An 18,681-nucleotide genomic window follows, 5' to 3' on the forward strand; every position below is an offset into this window, starting at 1 on the left:
CTCCCTCAGCTGTCTCCCCTCCCCCATTTGCTTCCCTGTCCTGATTCTCCTCCCCGATTCTTTCCTCTCTTCCCCCCTCTGTCTTTCCCTCCCCATTCCTGTCTTCTTCCTATCTCTGTCTCCCTCTGCCCCAACTTTGTCTCTGCCATCAATTGTCTCTCATCGCCTTCAAGTTTTGATCTCTCCTGTCTCTGTTTCTATCCCCATTTCTCTCTTCTCATCCCTCTTCCTGACTCCCCCTGTCTCTGTCCATCTCCCCCATGACTCTCCCCTCCTCTGTCTCTTGGACTCTCTCTCCCTTCTGTCAGTCCCTCTCTATGACTTATGAGGTTTCTTCTATGCTGCCAATGGAGGAAGCTGGAGGGGGCTGCGGGTGGGGGGCCAAGGGGCCCAGTGTTGGGGGGGCCCCAGCCCAGGCCTGGAGCCCAGCCTGGCAGCCTCTCTCAGATCTGGGACGACCATTTCCTCTTTCAGCCTGGGAGTCCACTCGGGTTACGAGTTCAGGACGGTAGGAACTGGGCGAAGGAGACTGCTCCCTGAGAGTGTGTCTGCAGGTCGGTGAGGTCTTTGTGCAGGTGGGAGACCCTAGTCCGGGCTCTGGGGGGCTTGTGTGAGTCTCTTTGTTTCTCTGAGAAATGACTGCATGGTTACTTCCGCCTGTTTTTGTCCCTGCATGATTTGGCCTGAGGATGTGACGCTGTGTGTGGGAGACAAATGGGAACCTGTGCTCCGTGGTGGGCGGGTGGGCGGGTGCCAGGGGTTCACCTACTTAGCACCTCTGTGTGTGCCGGTGTGTATGTGTCTGACACACAGAACAGATGTACTTCACCCACAGGGTATTTTCCTGGAAGTCGTGCCGTGTGTGTGTGCAGCCATATTTTGAACACACAGTTGCTGCCGGAATCTCTGCTGTGTTTCCAGTTGTGTCTTTCTATGTGCCCATGCCAGGCAAATCCGCACGCACACACACACACGCACACACACATTCCATCTGGCTATCTTTGCGGCTCTGTGCAGCGGTTTGCATGTCTCATTGGCTATCCGCGTGCGTCTTTGTGTCCACACTGTTATGGGCGCCTGGGTGTGTGTGAGGGTTATGGTTATACGTGTGTGAATGCCGGAGCCGAGTTACCTGGGCTGAGTCCCATCATTGTCCAGCCGTGTGACTGCGGACAAGTCCCTCACCCTCTCTCAGGCTCAGTTTTCCCTGCTGTGAAATGCAGCTGCATACAGAAGAAACCAGCTCAGGTTTCGAAGACTAACTGAGATCAAAGGTGTGGAGTGGAGAGTCATGCCTGATGCAGCAGGTGCTGCTGATGTCTGCTGTCAACGTCTTTCCCTGTGGTGTGTGTGTGTCTTTTGAGGCTGGAATTCCTCTGGCCTCCTGGGGCCTGCAGCCTCCCACGCTCTGTGCTCTGCTGTGGGGGGAACGTCCGGAACGCTGACCTGTGTTATCAGGCTCTGCTGGCCTGGGCAGGGGGATCTGGCAATTCTGCCTCTGTTCTCATGCGGGAAATGCTAAATATTTACAGTTGGAGCTCCTGGACTCAGCACCACAGTTCTAATCCCAGGCTCTGGGGGGACAGGGGTGGTTACCAAGCCTCCTCATCCCTGCTCTCCCACCAGCCTCTCCCCATCCTCACTTAGAGGCTCCTGCTGGACCCCCGGCTCCTCCTGGGACTTCTTGTGTCTGCTTCGAGCCTTGCCAGACTCAGGGTCTTGTTCCTGAGAGGTGAGAGGGCAAGAGGGCAGGAGGGTAGGAGGGCAGGTGGAGGCTGATTTTTGGCTGTTTGGAGACCCGGGCTTCCCCAGGCCTCCTTCTTACCCCAGGTTGAAATCTTGGAAGGCGGGAGATGTCGCACACACACAGTCTAGATCCAGGGTGTGTGGTCCATCCCTTTGTGGGGGGCCTGGTGTCTTCCAGGAGGGGGCAAGGAGAGCTCCTGCTTGCTGTGCAAGTATGAGAGTGAACATGCCTTTCTCCAGCTCAGAAGCCTCTGGTTCCACCTCAGAGTAAAAGCCCAGGTCCTGTTGAGGCCCATGAAGCCCTGCCCATTTTGCCCCGTTCCCTCCCTGCCCTCACCTCCTCCCGCTCTCCCCCTTGCTCACTCTGTTCCTGTTTTACAGGCCTCCCTGGTATTCCCTGGGCACATCAAGCAAGGTCTTAGCTCAGGGCCTTCACACTTGCTGTTCCCTCTGCCTGGAATGCTCTTACCCTTCTCTCTTTCTTCAGGTCTTTGCTCAAGTGTCATCTTAGTGAGTCCTGACCCCTCTGTTTAAAATGGCCCCTCATCCCGGGACTCCCACCCCCTTCCTTACTTGAATGTTCTCCTAAACACTTAACCACCCTCTGACCTACCCACCATCTGCTTCCCCACCGGGATGTTGACTCTGTGAGGGCAGGGATTTTTTTTTGTCTGTGTTAATCATGGCTGTGTCCCCATTACCTGGAACAGCTCTCGGCACACAACAGTCACTAAAGGAGTGCTTGCTGAATGTGTGAACAAGGCAATGTGCGTGACAATGAAGACCCCAGGGCATGAACCTGTGTGGCCACCAGGATGTCTGGCTTTGGACATCGTGGAACTTGGGCCGTATGGAGGTGATGTGTGGACATGTGAGACATGTCCTGAGTGCGGGCAAGTGTATGTGAGAGGCATGTATGTCCTTGTCTGAGAGGCTGCAGGTGGGCAAACCCCAAGACTAAAGGCAATGGGGGCCAGGGTAGGTGGCCTCAGTACATGTCTTGAAGTGAAGATACTTGTAGGAGCTCACCTATGTAAGCCGGGGAAACACTCGGGAGGGGCCGACCTGGGGAATGTGGGTGTTGAGGGCCATGTGGGTGGCACCAGGCACTGAACAAAACCCAGACTCAGCCTCTGAGAGCTGATGTTTCGGTGGAGGAATTCAAATAATAAACAATGGCAAACAAATGAGGCAATTTCGGAGAGTGACATATGCTAAAATGAAAAAGTTGGACTGTGATAGGGAGTGCCCAGGAGGAGCAAGGCTAAATGGGGTTGGGAGGGAGGGCTTCTGAATAAGGAGAGAGAGGGAGCCATGTTAAAATTCTGGGAAGACAGGGAGCCTGGGTGGCTCAGTCTGTTAAGCATCTGCCTTCGGCTCTGGTCATGATCCCAGAGTCCTGGATTCGAGCCCTGCGTTGGGCTCCCTGCTCAGGGGGGAGTCTGCTTCTCTCTCTCCCTCTGTCTGCCATTCTGCCTACTTGTGACTCCTCTCTTTCTCTCCCTCTGTGTCAAATAAATAAATAAAATCTTAAAAAAAAAATTCTGGGAAGAATGTTCTAGGGTGAGGAGACAGCAAGGGCAAAGGCCCTGAGGCAGGACTGTCCCTGGTGTGTTTAAGGACTCGCAAGGAGGTCAGTGTGCCTGGAACAGTGACGTGAAGGGTGAGTGGGAGGGAGAAGAAGGCAAGGAGGGGACGGGAAGAGGATGCAGGGCCTTGTGGAGCATAGGAAGACTTGGGCTTTTGCTCTGAGTGAGTTGGGGGCCATGAAGGGTTCTAGGAAAGGGAGAGACACGGCTGACTCTGGCAGCTGTGGGAGAAACAGACCAGAGGTTGACGATGAACAACTGGAGCCCTGGGGGGCAGCTGCTTTAAGGAAATCCAGATGGTGTCTTGAGCTGGAATCACGTTGGAGGGTGATGATTGTGGGGGATGTGGAGGAATTCGGGGTCTAAACAGAAGAGCTGACAGGCCTGGCTGATAGGTTGAATCTGCTATGAAAAGAGAGGAGACAGGGATGATTCTGGGGTTTTGACTGAGGATGTGGGAGATGGGGTGTCTGCTGCTAGACTGAGTTGGTGAGACTTACCTCTCACCCCACCTCACCTCTTCCCACCCATTCTCCCTCTGCTTCTGCTCCAGCCTCCCAGAAGTTCCTTTAATACATCAGGAACCATCCAGCCTCAGGGCCTTTGCATTTGGTGTTCCCCTGGCAGGGATGCTCTTCACCCTCAGACATCCGCATTACTTCCTCCCTCACCTCCTTCAGGTGTTTGTGCAAATGTCACCTCCTCCAGGAGGTCTTCCTTCCTTTCAAATTGCCAGGGCCCAGATCCCCACATCCCTCCGCTGTTTTACTGCTATCTTAGCACCGTCTAATACACTGTCTTAATTCCTATAGTTTATTTACTTTGTTCCTTGCCCATCAGGGCAGGAATTTTTGTGTTTTGTTCCCTACGGTATTCCTAGAAGTGAGGCTGGCACACAGCAAGCACTCAGTGTGCACTTGTTGAATGAATGCACGACATGCTGTCCCGCAGGGCACCTGAAACTCAATGGAGAGGCCAGGGTGGGATCCCATTAGGGCATTTCCAGCCTGTGGGCGGGGGAGCGGAGGGGCTGGGGTGGGGGGAGAGCGAGCCTGTGTGGACCTGGAGCAACGCAGGTTTGGCCCAGCCTGAGAGCTGGGGACCCAGGCTAGGCTCCCGGCTCTCGCCTCCTTCGCGTTCGTCTTCTGCCTGCAGGTCTGCCATGTCGGCGCCTCCGCTGCGCACGCTGCAGCTGCTGCTCCTGCTGGGTGCGACGTGGGCGCGGGCGGGGGCCCCGCGCTGCACCTACACCTTCGTGCTGCCGCAGCAGAAGTTCACGGGCGCCGTGTGCTGGAGCGGGCCGTCAGCCGCACGCCCGGCCGCGGAGGCTGTGAACGCCAGCGAGGTGGCGGCGCTGCGCATGCGCGTGGGCCGCCACGAGGAGCTGCTGCGCGAACTTCAGCGGCTGGCAGCGGCCGACGGCGCCGTGGCGGGAGAGGTGCGCGCGCTGCGCAAAGAGAGCCGCGGCTTGAGCGCGCGCCTGGGCCAGTTGCGCGCGCAGCTGCAGCACGAGGCGGTGCCAGGCCCGGGGGCGGTGCCAGGCCCGGGGGCGGTGCCAGGCCCGGGGGCGGTGCCAGGCCCGGGGGCGGTGCCAGGCCCGGGGGCGGAGCCCGCTGCGCTGCTGGCGCTGCTTGGGGAGCGCGTGCTCAACGTGTCAGCGGAGGCGCAGCGCGCCGCCGCCCGCTTCCACCAGCTGGATGTCAAGTTCCGGGAGCTGGCGCAGCTGGTCACCCAGCAGAGTGGCCTCATCGCCCGCCTGGAGCGCCTGTGCCCGGGGGGCACCGGCGGGCAGCAGCAGGTAACCTCTAAGCTCGCCGGGAATCGTAGTCACTTCCTGTGTGCAGCATTTGTAACAGGAGACCCCAGCGACCCCACGCGCGATCTCTGATCCGCAGCTTTGAAATCCGAAAAGCTCCAAAAACCAGATTCCTACCTCTCCTCCCACAGCTCATTTGGGTCAGAACGCGACTGGTGGCTACTTAAAACCTTTACTTATCCACTTGGTATAAATATTCGTAGAGCCTGTAATTAAGCATATTACTATGTAAAGACCAAAGACCCATGTTATGGAGGTGTTACGCGATATAAATACCTGCCCTGTGTTACTCTTTCTAACTGCTGCCATGTTATCCTTAATTCTGGAACATGGCTGGCCCTAATTTTGCATAAGATTGTTGCTCTGTGACAACCCACAACTTACAGGGCTGTTGGGAGGATTCTATGTTAATACTCATTGTTGGAGGTACTCTCATTATCCCTACTTTACAGAAAAGGAGTGTCAGAGGCACAGATCAGTTCAGCTGTGAACACCGGAGTGGGAATTTAGGCCCAGCTCTGCTCTTGACAGCCAGAGTTAGGCTTTGGGGAGTATCAGTTCCAGGGCTGGGACATGCCTGTGCCTGATCTCCCACCCATCTGGGTGTTGGGGGATTTAGGGGCCCAGTGTCTTTTTTCAACTGAAGGCTATTGCAATCACATCTGAGTCTCTTGGTCACCCCAGGTCCTGCCACCACCCCTGGTGCCTGTGGTTCCTGTCAGTCTGGTGGGTGGCATTAATGACACCAGCAGGAAGCTACACCCAGCTCCAGAGCCCCAGAGAGACCAGACCCTGAGACAGCAGGGGCCCTTGGCCTCTCCCCTGCCCGCAGGGCACTCTGCTGTCCCCACCAAGCCAACAGGTAAGATGAGGGCAGGACTGTTGAGGGCGTGAGGAGCTAGGGGATTCCCAGTGCAGTGTGGATAGAGGGAAAGAGGAGCAAGGATTTTAATGGCAGGTTTCTCTCATGGTGAGGAGACTGGAGAAAATGATGCTTTTATTCTGGTGATGGAACAAGGAGCTATGGCTCTCATTCTGATAAAGACCAAAATTCTTACTGTGGTATGAAAACAGGAAAGGAGGTACTTTTCCTTTGATCGGGGGACAGGGAATTTAGGACTGCTTATTGGTAAGCATTTAAGCTAGTTCATAGTGTCGTGTTCAGGATTTCTATTTTGGCGCTATTGTAGAACCAGGATTTAAGTACCCCAGGCTCCACATTTGCTGTAGTGAGAAAAGAATGAACTAGTCTTAACTCATGTAAGGAAACGGATATTGGGGCTCTTATTTTGGTCAGAGAATGGGAGCGACAGGATTGCTATTTCGGTGAGGGGATGAGAATCAGGACTTCTATCCCAGTAAGGGGTTGGTTGGTCCAGGTTGTGTCTTCCCCATCGCTGTATCCACAGGTCCATGGCAGGATTGTGCAGAGGCCCACCAGGCGGGCCATGGGCAGAGCGGCGTGTATGAGCTGCGACTGGGCCGGCACGTAGTGTCAGTGTGGTGTGAGCAGCAGCTGGAGGGTGGAGGCTGGACTGTGATCCAGAGGCGGCAAGATGGCTCTGTTAACTTCTTCACCACCTGGCAGCACTACAAGGTGGGTGCAGGTGGGTAGGGGCAGGGCTGGGCGGAGGGTAGGGGACCTGCTTCTGACCTTCTGACTTCCCTGTCCTGCCAGGTGGGCTTTGGGCAGCCTGATGGGGAATACTGGCTGGGCCTGGAACCTGTGCATCAGCTGACCAGCCGTGGGGACCATGAGTTACTGGTGCTTCTGGAGGACTGGGGAGGGCGTGGGGCACGTGCCCATTATGATGGTTTCTCTTTGGAGCCTGAGAGCGACCACTATCGCCTTCGGCTTGGCCAGTACCATGGAGATGCTGGAGACTCTCTTTCCTGGCACAATGACAAGCCTTTCAGCACCGTGGATAGGGACCGAGACTCCTATTCTGGTAAGGAGAGCTCTTATTCTGGTGGGGAGTAGGGACAGAGGAGGTGGGACTCCTAAGGAAGGAAGGAAAAGAATGAAAAGGAGTGGGGTGAGACTTCCCTCTGGCAAGGATCAGGGTAAGCAAGAGAACAGAGGAGAGGACTTTTATTCTGGTGAGGGGATGGAGAGCCTAGATTCCTTCTTTAATGAGGCAAATTCCTTCCTAATAGAGTCAAAGAGTCAAGATTCCTATTCTGGTGAAAGGTAGGGAGAGCTTGGAGTCTTATTCTAGAAAGAAAGTAGGTAAGATTTTTTCCCCCAGTAAAGGTAGAGCTCCTCGTTTCCAGAAAGGATGGAAAAGGTGTAACTTGTACTTTGGAAGGGCGATAGGGAAGGAATTAAAGCTATTACTATAAAAAAGAAAATGGGGGCCAGGGCTGTTACTCTGGAGAGGAGATCAAGGTTATATTCAGTAAGAGTGAGAAGGACCAGGGGATGCCTGACAAAAGCCTTGCCCTAGTGAGGTAGTGGTAGAGGCTTTTATTTTGGTGACAGGATATGGGTTTTTCTCTCTCCTCAGGTAACTGTGCCCTGTACCAGCGGGGAGGCTGGTGGTACCATGCCTGTGCCCACTCGAACCTCAATGGCGTGTGGCACCACGGTGGCCATTACCGCAGCCGGTACCAAGATGGTGTCTACTGGGCCGAGTTTCGTGGCGGGGCTTACTCTCTCAAGAAGGCTGCCATGCTGATCCGGCCTCTGAGGCTGTGACCATCTGTCCATCTGTCCCCCAGGTCCCAGGGGATGTTTGTCAGCAGGAGCCTAAGTTGTCCTGGCCACACCTGCTTTGACACTTAATGTGGGCCACGCCCCACAGCCCGTCCTGTTTTTGCTTTGCTCCCCAGGGCCCTGAAAACGGGACCCGGGAATCCCCCTGCCGATTATCTCAGACCCAAATGGCTCCCCAAGGGCGTCTAGATCTCAGTTTGAGCTCAAATTTTATAACAGCACAAAATCTCCACAGAGCGTGTCTGGTTTGCATCTGCCCGTCAGGGGTCACTCCCCGTGCCCGCCCTCCTCCTCCTCCTCCTCTTCCTCCTCCAGCTCCTCCTTTAGGTCCTCCAGGATGAGGTTGTCCAGGTCTTCCAGGAGGCCCCCCTGGCTCAGGCAGGTGGCCACAGTGGAGCCACTGCTGATGTGGGGGTTGCTGGGGTGCAGGACTTGGGGCAGGTGGTTCTGCTTCCGGCTCTTGGGGTGTGCGCACGACGTCCCAGGCATGTGGGGCTCTGGGGAGGGAGATGTTCTGAGGCCGTGGAGCTTGAGGCCACTTAAGACTCTGGGGGCAAAGGGGCTGCAGCCATGGGGCGCTCTGAAGAGGGGAGGGGCTGGGGCCCGAGCTACAGGAAACTCAGAGATGGAAGTCCCAGGTGTTGAAGCCACGACAGACCCAGGGACGTGGGCATCACTTGAGACTACAGGACACAACACAGGAACCAAGAACACAGAGACCACAGGGGCAGAGGCTGAGGCCACGAAACACTGGGGTAAAACCACTGAGCCTCCGGGGCAAGACCACAGAATGTGGCTGATGGATATTGGGTGGATATTAGGAGGGGCAGGGTCTTGGGTGGCCTGGTGTTGTAGGCCACGGAGACTGGGGGCGGCCATGGAAGATGCGAAAGGAGGGCTGATGCCACGGGATGAGCTAAGTGGCTCTGGGGACCGAGGCCTCAGGAGGCACGTGGAAGAAACAGGCAGGGACCTTGGTATGTGAGGCCCTAGAGGCGGATGTCGTAGGAGTCAAGGTCAAGTAAACTGCCCCAAGTGGGGGGAGGTCACGGGGGACATGCCAGGCCCTCACCTCGCCGGTTGTAGCAATCGGCAGCTGAGCAGGAGTGGGTGTGGGTGCTGCGGCGGTCGGTGTCCCGGTCCCAGCGTGGAGGGAGGATCCGTGTTGGATACACGGGGAAGCCGCACCCGTAGCAGGGGGATGAGGACCCCATCTGTGCCCAGCCCCTGGGGGGGCGGGCAGGGTTGTGAGGGTCCAAAGGTAAGGCCTGGGCCAGGGTGGGGGCAGGGCAGGGGTGGGTAGGGTAGGGGGGAGGGTGGGGTGGGGGTCAGCACCCTCACCGGAAGTTGTGCCGACACCTCGGGCAGTGGAACTCAGCAACACCCCACATCTTGTCACAGGGCACCGGCTCATAGCGCTTTCGGCATTTCCTGCACCGGGACACCTGGGTGTGTAGAGTGGGGAGGAGGCTCGCTGTCAGAGGGGCACCTCAGGAGCTCAATACTGGCCACAGTGGGAATAGGTACCCACGGAAATTGGCAAACACTAAAAATCGGGGGTTCTCCCGCCACCTCCCTGCACTAGCTGGGCTACTCAGCATTTACCAGAAGCATACCACTGATCAGGGGGTTCCGAATCCAGACTTGGGATTGTGGTTTTGGGGTCAGGTTTGCTTTCTGTGGTAGCTGTCAAACTGCGGAGTCAGAGGTCATGCTCTGGGGTAAGGGTGGAGCTGGAGAGTCGGAGGGATGGGGTCTGAGACGGAGGTGGAGCTCTGAGACTACAGGTCAGGGGCTGGGCTCTCAGGGGTTAATATGATAGTCTTAGGTCAGAGGTGTGGATACGGAGGGGGATTGGGTTGTCACCTCCTTCCGCTGGGGTACGCGCCGCCACCAGACGTGGTCACAGGAGGAGCAGGCAAACTGCCGATCCACGGCGGGAATGAGGTCTTCCTGGGCACGCTGGAACATGCGGAGGTTGGCTTCTGTCAGTGGCAGGAGGGAGGTCGCCACATCCTGTACGATGGGGACAAAAGGGTGGTCATGCCTCCTCCGCAAACATAAACACACATCAGCCCTCTTCCCTCTACATATATGTCTCCCCTCTTCACCCATGGATGCCCTCCACTCTCCCCCGTGGACGTCCTCCTCACTCCACCTGCCCCTATCCCTCACCCTGGACTCACCTGGATGTCCTGGTCCTGCTTCATGTCCTCTGGTGGGTCCTGGGTGGAGACATCAGGGGCAGAAACTGGGGATGCCGATCAGACCTCTTTTTACTATTATTTGTTGGGGTGGGCTCCGAGACGGGGAGGCAGGCTACTGACCCCATCTGAGTAGGGAGTCCCTAACTCAGGAGGAGCTTATAGAGGGCTAGAGGCGTGACCTCAGTTATCCTCACAGTTGCCTTGAGTGGGGGGCACACCTATTATCCCCACTGCTCAGACAGAGAAACCGAGGCTGAGCTGGGAGAGGGATTGCCCCAGATCACCCTGAGTGAGCATGGCTGAAACAGGCTTGGACCGCATGCTCCCTTCCTGCTGGTAAATGCCACACACTTGGTGGCATTGTGACCGGTTGCCTCTTTGAGCCTATGTTGCTTCAGGCTAAGTGCTTGGGCTCTGGATTCAGATAGATGCAGGTGGAGCGCAGCCAAACCACTCCCCCTGCATCCCTAATGAGGGGCATCTCAGAGCCGCGCCATGGTTTAAATACCAGCTGCCACCTGCTTGCTCTGTGATCCTGGCAAGTAACTTCACCACTCTCTCAGTTCCCTTGTCTGTAAAATGGACATGATAAGTAATAGGACCTGTCCAACGGATCAGTATGGGGATGAAATTCAAGGAAACCCCACTGCAGGGGGAGTGCTCATTTTCCTATTATTATTATTTTTATTTTAAGTAGGCTGCACACCAAACATGGGGCTGGAACTCTGACCCTGAGAGAGTCGCGTGCTCCCTGGACTGAGCCAGCCAGGCGCGCCTCCCATTATCTTTATCATACCCTTTACATGTGTAAATGTAAAGAATACAATACATACCTTATTATACTCTTTAGCAACTATGGGAGGGGCCTTTCAGGCAGGTGAAATCCACAGTGCGCTGGCCACCAAAGTCATTTAAGGGGTAAAGTAGCAATGTTGCACCTGTGCCTCAAAGCCTTTCATTCATTCATTCATTCATTCATTCATTCAATTATCACATGGGCCCCCCTGCCCCCCTCTCTTCCCCCATTTCCTGTTTATCCTAGCCTGTCTGCATGTTCCTTTGCTCACTCTGTTCCCTCTTCCAGGAAGACTCTGTCCAACACCCCCACTTCCCAGGATCACTTCTCCTCAGCCTTGAAGACCTGGCACCAGCCCTTCCAGGAAGCCTTTCCTGACCTCCAGGGGTCCTCTATAGTGACACTAATCCTGATTTGTTTCACTGCCTAGTTTCGTGTCTCTCTCTCCCACTTAATACCATCAACATGTAAAGAGTGCCTACAGTTTGCAGGCTCCCTGGTCGGATACATGACTGAAAGGTGAGTAAGTGAATGGGGATCATGAACTGGGGACTGGTGGTGCACAGAAGGGGCTCATCACGGATACGCCAGGTCCCTTCTGTTCCCCCTCCCCAGCTACCCCATCCTTTGAGGGGATGGGGGGCAGTTTACCTGGGCATCCAGGTCATTACTCAGTTCCTGTCCATCTTTCTGTTTTACCCCTGGTGGCAAGAGTAAGTGTAAGTAAAAGGTCCTTGAAGGATCTTATGGGAGTTTCAGGGTCCCCCAGAGCCCCTATATAGACCCTTCTCAGGAGATGATCTCAGCGCCTCTTCCTACCCTTAACGCAGACCACACCTCCTCTGCGCGCTCCCCGCTCCCAACCCCTACCAGGGCCGGGACCCCAGCTGGCTCACCGTACACGATGGAGCGCCCCACTCCCGTGTGGTCGCTGCCAAATTTCCTCATCAGAGTCCCCGCCTTCTTGGAGGATACCTTCCCATGAAACTTCTCCCGGAGGCGCCGGACGCTTTTCTCCAGCTTGGGTGGGCAAAGGGGGGTTCCGATCGGGTAAGGAGTGGAGCGATTGCCCCTCCTCCATCTCTGGGCATCCTTCTCCCAGCCCGAACTTGACCCTTGGTTTTGCCCCCCCCCCATCTCTCTACGGCATTTCCTGTAAAAAGCCAAAGTCCCCACGGGGCACTGGGGGAGGGAGCGGACTGGGGAGAGCGTTCCAGGCTAAGGGAGGAGGCCGACCAGGTAACCCCTGGCCTCTGACCCTTGACCCTGCAGCCCCCGCTTTTCCTCGAGGAGGCCGCATCTCACTCTGGGAGATGTGGCGGTCATTCTCCTTTCCGAGGGGGGCGAGTGCCAGCCTGGGGGAAGGTTTGGGCTTCGGATGGAGTCCCCAGAAACTGCGAAGCCCCCTCCGTACCCCCGGCCCCTCCCCGGCGCCTCTCGCGAGCCCCCCGGCTCAGCCGAGGCCATCTCCTACCTCCACACCTTCTTGAGACATGGTGGCGGCGGCGCAGGTTCCCGCGAGGGTCCGCACTGCGCGCTCGGAGCCCCCTACCTGGGCGCGCCCGCGGGTCCAGCAGCCGCGCAGGGCAGGGGGCGGGGCCTCCGGGCGGCCCCGCCCTTCCTTCCCGGCCCCCTCTTTCGCTTTCGTTTGCGGGGGGTGATGGGGTGGACGGGGCGCTCTGGCTCCGCCCCGGCTCCGCCTCTGCTCTTGCGCCCCAGACCCGGGCGGGCGCCAGGGGTCTGCACCCTGCGGCGGAGCGCGCGGACCTCGGGCGGTGGAGGCGGCGCGGCCTCTGCAGTCGGTCACATGTCCCCACGCTGCGCGGGGTCCGCGTCTTCACGTCCCTTGTGGGGGCGGGGCCGCATCGGAAGGCCGCTGCGAATCTCCGTGCCCCCTTGGGCTCGCGCTCCCCCATTTCATCGCTCTCTTTCCTCCCCTCCCTCAGGAATCGGACACTAATTAGGACCTGGGTCCGCTGCTCGCTCTGAGTCTCTTACGCGGCTACGTCTCCTTTCTGAACCTCAGTTTACTCCTCTGTAAAATGGGATGATACAGTGGCTACATCTTGGTTGTGTGTGTCTGCCAGGATTCGAGACCCGGGTAGAGCGGGCAGTAGCACCTGGCATGGGGTAGGCTAACGAGTCACTGGGCCACCTACTGTGTACCACAGCCAAAGGAGCAGGTAGTTGGGCGAAGGGGAAGATGCTTGTTAAAAATAGAGGTTACTGGTCCCTAGGAGTCCGGCAGCAGCCTGTAGTCTGGGGGTTCCTAGGAATCTGCACTGTAAATTGGAAGGTTGAGCATCCTCTTGGCTAGCACTCTTTTTTTTTCCCTAAAGTCGGCTCCACACGCAAGGTGGGGCTTGAACTCGTGACCCTGAGATCAGGAGTCACATGCTCCACCCCCTGAGCCAACCAAGCGCCCCTATTACGTAAAGATATTCTTTAACAAAGACACCAAAAAAATGGAGATTATAAAATATAGGCGTTCTAATGTTTTCTACTTGACCTCCAAAGCTTTGTTTGGGGGTCTGTGCACCCCGTCTGGAGCCTATTAGTGAGTATGAACAGTTCATGGTTCTTTGTGGCTAAATGTGGACTTTCAAGCAGGGAGGGGGGCCTGTAGGCTGCATGGAGGACCTAGAATTTTATCCTGAAGGGAGGGGAGAAGCCTGGAGGGGCTCTCTTGTTATACATATATACTGTATATATAATATATAGGATGTAATTACTATTTACCCAGTGGAGAGGGAGGTCGCAGGCAGGGTGGGTGACAAGCAGGCAGGAAAACAGGTGGGAAACCAATCCAGCTCCAACATGAACCAGATCTGCTAGATTCTTTTTTTTTTTTTTTTTTAGAGAGAGAGCGGGTGCGCGCCTTGGGGGGGGGGGGAACAGAGGAAGAGGGAGAGAGAGCATCTTAAGCAAATTCCACGCCCAGCATGAGCCAGATGCAGGGCTCGATCTCACAATCCTGAGGTCATGTCCTGAGAGGAAACCAAGAGTTGGATGCTTAACTGACTGAGCCACCCAGGCACCTCCAGGTCCGCTGGATTCTCACAATAATGGCCATCATCTGGAGCTCTTACTCTGCGCCAGGCACTGTTCCAGGCACTGAGCATCGAACTGTCTCATACAGCTTTTGTGCATCAGGAATCTGGGAACGGTTTTGCTGGACTTTCTGGCTCAGGGTCTCTCATAAATACTGTAGTCAAGATGTTGGCCAGGGCTGCAGTCACCTGAATGTTTGACTGGGGCTGGAGGGTCTGCTTCCAAGATGGCTCATTCAACATGGTGCTGGTTGTTGGTGGGATGGCTCAATTCCTCCCTCCTTGGGCTGCTTGAGTGTACCCCCAACTTGGCAGCTGGCCTCCCCAGGGCAGGGGGATCCAACAAGAGAAGAAAAGCCAGGTGGGAGTTGCAGCTTTTATGACCTAGTGTTGGAAGTCACACAGCATCATTTCCACCGCCATCTTTTGTATGTTAAAATTGAGTCACTAGATCCAGAGGGGAAGCAAGACCCCACCTTCTGCGGGCTCCCATCCTCCCATCTCCTGCTGGAGCCTCTCACTGGCTGCACCGGAAGGCAGGGAGAGCAAGGGAGGCAGCCATGGTGTCAGCTTCTCAGGGCAGTTGATTCGGAAGGACGAACAGAAGATAGAACCAGAGTATTGAATTTTGGCAATTGTAGATGGACAGAGAAACAAACATTTCCAGCGATCACATGGGGGCGCTGCTTACCCACAACAGTTTTCTGAGCTTTGTGTCCATCTTGGGCTGGCCACCCGCGGCTAGTTTGTGCTGTGGTAGGAGCATTACTGCATTTTATCGTTTGCCTTTCTAGAAAGGTGTGGATAGGGAGAAAATAGATGTGCTAGTAACAGTGATAAGAAGCAGCCTCGGAGGGGCGCCTGGGTGGCTCAGTGGGTTAAACGTTCCACTCTTGACTTCAGCTCAGTTCCTGGTGTCAGAGTTGTGAGATCGAGCCCCCAAGTGGGCTCTGCACCCAGTGGGGAGTCTGCTTGACATTCTCACTCCTTCTCCCTCTGCACCTCCTCCCAGTCTGCCTCTTTCTCTCTCTCTCAAATAAATAAATCTTATATTAAAAAAAAAGTGTAGCCTCTGACATGTTGGTATAATTGAGTCAAAGACTGAACCCTTACTGATCCATCCATTTGATGTAGTTTTGGAATGTCGGTGAGGTGTGGTGGGGTGAGGTCCGGAGCCGATTGCCAAGAAAGAATTCTTGAGACGTCTCTGGTGCAAAATGGTGGTTTTGTAAAAGCACGGGGACAGGACCCGAAGGCAGAAAGAGCGGCACTGGGATTGTGAGGAGCAATTGATTGTATACTATGGGAGGATGAGGGAGGTAAGGACAAAGGGAGGTGTCCAGAAGGACTTTCATATGCTAAAGAAGATCCTCGGGATCCTGGAGGCCTGCCTATTATCAAGCTAAGTATGTTTTTTCCTCTAGCAAAGCATTAACATTAAGATAAGTTGGAAGTTTCCTGGAGGAACATCGCACTGATTCTACCCAGGAGGGGGAGAGGGGGAGGAGGGGGTGTCAGCCTGGGCTTTGTCCTCAGCTAGCCTTCTGCTCCCTCATCACATTCGTTAATTTGGTAGACAAGCATCAAGTGCCTCTTACGGTGGCAAGCGTGGTGCTGGGCACCATTTCTACCCTTCCAGAGCTCATGGTCTTAATGGTAAAGAGAAACACAAAGCAGATGATTTCACAAGCAATTATTATGTTTGATGTAGGAAAGAACGTTAGGATTCGAAGCCGAGGGCCAAGAAAGAATTCTTGAGATGTCTTTGGTGCAAAAAGGTGGTTTTATTCAAGCACAGGGACAGGAACCGTGGGCAGAAGGAGCTGCACTGGGGACGTGAGGAGTGGCCCATTACATACATTCAAGTTGGAAGGGGGTTAGGGATATAGCAAGTCTCTAAAGAATTTTGGAAGCAAGGTTTCCAGGACCTTGAGGGGGCTAGCTATTGTTGGGAAAAGGTCATTTATTACCGTCTAATAAAACCTGAGTTATGAGACCCTTCAGATGTATATGGGTGTGCCATATGCTTGGGGATGATTGCCAACATGTTTCTTGGGGGGGGGGGTTAGAGATAAAGGAAGTTTCCAAAAGAATTTTTATATGTTAAAGTAGACTTACAGGATCCTGGGGGTGAGGGGGTTGGGCTAGGATTGCCTTTTGCCCTTAGCAAAGTGTCAACACCGAGGTGGTTGAGTCCCTAGAGGAATGTCCCTTTGCCTTTTTCAAGGACCTGTCAATGGGTTGTAGGTGGTAAGGAAATTTAATTATTTTCTTCTGCTTTTGTTTCCCATATTGTATTTATGATATATACCAAAAAAGAGTCACTGAGGGGTCCATGAGAAAGGATAACACATGGGAACCTGACCTGGGCAGGGTGGTCAGGGAGGGCTTCCCAGAGGAGGTGCCCCTTGAGCTGAAATCCTGACACTATGAAACACTGTGCCAAGTTGTTTGAAACTATGTATTTCATGTAATCCTCATAGCACCCCCACGAAGGGGGTGAGATTATTACAAATGGGAAAACAGGTTCAGGAACTTAACTCTAGGGGCGCCTGGGTGACGCAGTCGTTAAGCGTCTGCCTTCGGCTAGGCGTTCTGGGATCGAGCCCCACATCGGGCTCCTCTGCTAGGAGCCTGCTTCTTCCTCTCACACTCTCCCTGCTGTGTTCCCTCTCTCACTGGCTGTCTCTCTGTCAAATAAATAAATAAAATCTTAAAAAAAAAAAAAAAAGGAACCTAACTCTAGGTCTCTCTGAAGGGTGAGTAAGAGTTTCCTAGTTGAAAAGGCGTAGTCTATGCACATGAGGTGGGAAGCGGTTTGGTGCTTTACAGGAAGCTAAAGGCCACTGGGGTTGGGGGCAAGTGGAGGGAAGGGAAGCTCATGCCAAAAGAAGCAAATCTTTCAGCGGGATCCTTTGAGGCTTAAACTGAGTGACCAGTTTAATTGTGGAGGTAATGGATACAATTGGAGCATGTGTGTGCTTTTCATAATCTAGTCAATTTCTTTTCAGTTTAACCAAATGAGGAAACTTGGAAATGCCCAGAGTTGGAGGTGTGGGGAAACAGGAAATCTCCAAACTGTTAGCAAGGGCATCTCTTGGTAGAATCTTTGGGGAGGGCAACTTGGCAAAACCCACCAAAGCAATATCCATGCCGTTTTAACCATTTTTTGCATGTTCTCTATTCTGATGCTTTGACATCTTGGCGGGACGGCCGTTCCCCGGGCACACACCCCGACCATTTGTGTGTGTTTCTGCCTGCGATCTTCACACTACCTTTACTTTCTGCATTGCATATTTCTCTAACAATTGAATTTTTTGGTTGCAACAAGCTCCCACCACTTTCGTAAGCAGGACCAAAAAATACACAATAAGATAGATCCAATGACTTTTAAAAATAACACATATGAAATCCTGGAAATACATCTTGGACAATGACACCTAAGAGACAAAAAGTAGTTTGGGATTTCATACTTGGTATAGTCCTTAGTAAATGGGATGTTCTTTATAGCACAGAAATCTATTGTTTGAGTTTTGCGAAATCAGCTTCAAACACATTTCCAGGAATGCATTATGTGCAAAGGTTGGGTAATATGTTTGGGGGCTCTGCTCAAATGAATTCAGTAAGTGGAAAAATCAGAGTGGCTGAAATACCTGGAGTGTATCCAGGGCTTGCTGGCTGCCCGGCTTTCTGTGGGGTGTCCTCAGGGCTTTGGGTCATTCATTCATTCCTCTGCCTTCTGGCTTCCGTGTCACTGTCCCTTTTTCAGACGACGAATCTGAGTTTCAGAGTGACTAAGTACGCAGGACACCCAGCATATAAGCAGCATAGTCAGGACTTGAATGCAGGCCTGCTGATCAGAACACTCCTTCCAGCGAGAATTGAGGGCGGAAGTATACAGGTCAAGGGGGTACGCTTTGGAACCAGTCTGGGTTTGAGTCAATTGCTAACTCTTGCTTAACATTTCTGGGCCTCAGTCTCCCCATCTCTGAATGAGAATAGAGTTGTGAAGTTTCCATGCATTCATAGAGATAAGACATGTCAACTAGTGCTGTCTGACAGGGTAGCCAGCCACTGGCCACATGTGGCATTAGAGCTCTTGAAATGTGGCAGATCCTGATCCAGATGTGCTGTCAGGGTCAAACGCATGCTGATTTAGTAAGATTTAGGTAAAATAACACATCACTGGCTTTTTTATGTTACTACATGTTGAAATGATAGTATTTTGGATATACTGGGCTAAATAAAATTATCATAATTAATTTCACTGGTTTCTTTTTTTGTTTTTCCTTTATTTTTTATTTTTTATTTTTTTTGAGACAGAGAGAGCACAGGGGGAGGAAAGGGAGGGGCAGAGGGAGAGGGAGAAGCAGATGCCCTGCTGAGTGTGGAGCCCAATGCTGGGCTTGATCCCAGGACCCTGAAATCCTGACCTGAGTGGAAATCAGATACTTAACCCACTGAGCCACCCAGGCACTCCTCACCAGTTTTTTTCTTTCTTCCTTCCTTCCTTCCTTCCTTCCTTCCTTCCTTCCTTCCTTCCTTCTTTCCTTTTTCCTTCCTTCCTTCCTTCCTTCCTTCCTTCCTTCCTTCCTTCCTTCCTTCCTTTCAAGATTTTATTTATTTATTTGTCAGAGAGAGCACAAGCAGGGAGAGCAGCAGGCAGAGGGAGAAGCAGGCTCCCCCCTGAGCAGGGAGCCCGAAACGGGACTCGATCCCAGGACCCCGGGATCATGACCTGAGCTGAAGGCAGACGCTTCA

General features: G+C 54.0%; 2 protein-coding genes across 3 annotated transcripts; one reads left to right on the plus strand and one right to left on the minus strand.

The window, feature by feature from the left end:
- Window positions 1–1,629: 1,629 nt before the first annotated feature.
- ANGPTL6 (angiopoietin like 6) lies at window positions 1,630–8,101 on the plus strand. Its single transcript, XM_045774378.2, has 6 exons — window positions 1,630–1,732; window positions 4,491–5,133; window positions 5,836–6,013; window positions 6,561–6,748; window positions 6,830–7,100; window positions 7,659–8,101. Exons 2-6 carry the CDS (start codon window positions 4,498–4,500, stop codon window positions 7,847–7,849), a joined length of 1,464 nt encoding a protein of 487 aa, XP_045630334.2. The 5' UTR covers window positions 1,630–1,732; window positions 4,491–4,497; the 3' UTR covers window positions 7,850–8,101.
- SHFL (shiftless antiviral inhibitor of ribosomal frameshifting) lies at window positions 6,408–12,642 on the minus strand. 2 transcript variants are annotated; one of them, XM_045774379.2, is made up of 8 exons: window positions 12,345–12,642; window positions 11,767–11,890; window positions 11,522–11,571; window positions 10,054–10,092; window positions 9,734–9,883; window positions 9,209–9,312; window positions 8,940–9,094; window positions 6,408–8,364 (listed from the first exon to the last, which is right to left on the minus strand). In XM_045774379.2, exons 1-8 carry the CDS (start codon window positions 12,363–12,365, stop codon window positions 8,135–8,137), a joined length of 873 nt encoding a protein of 290 aa, XP_045630335.1. In that variant the 5' UTR covers window positions 12,366–12,642; the 3' UTR covers window positions 6,408–8,134. The 2 variants fall into 2 exon arrangements, with proteins under 2 accessions (XP_045630335.1, XP_087723414.1); XM_087867288.1 differs by lacking the exon at window positions 11,522–11,571 and having other exon boundaries at window positions 10,054–10,118.
- Window positions 12,643–18,681: the final 6,039 nt, after the last annotated feature.

This window comes from Ursus americanus, chromosome 14 (assembly GCF_024610735.1).
Source record: "Ursus americanus isolate L20-20 chromosome 14, mUrsAme1.1.p, whole genome shotgun sequence".
Taxonomy (NCBI): domain Eukaryota; kingdom Metazoa; phylum Chordata; class Mammalia; order Carnivora; family Ursidae; genus Ursus; species Ursus americanus.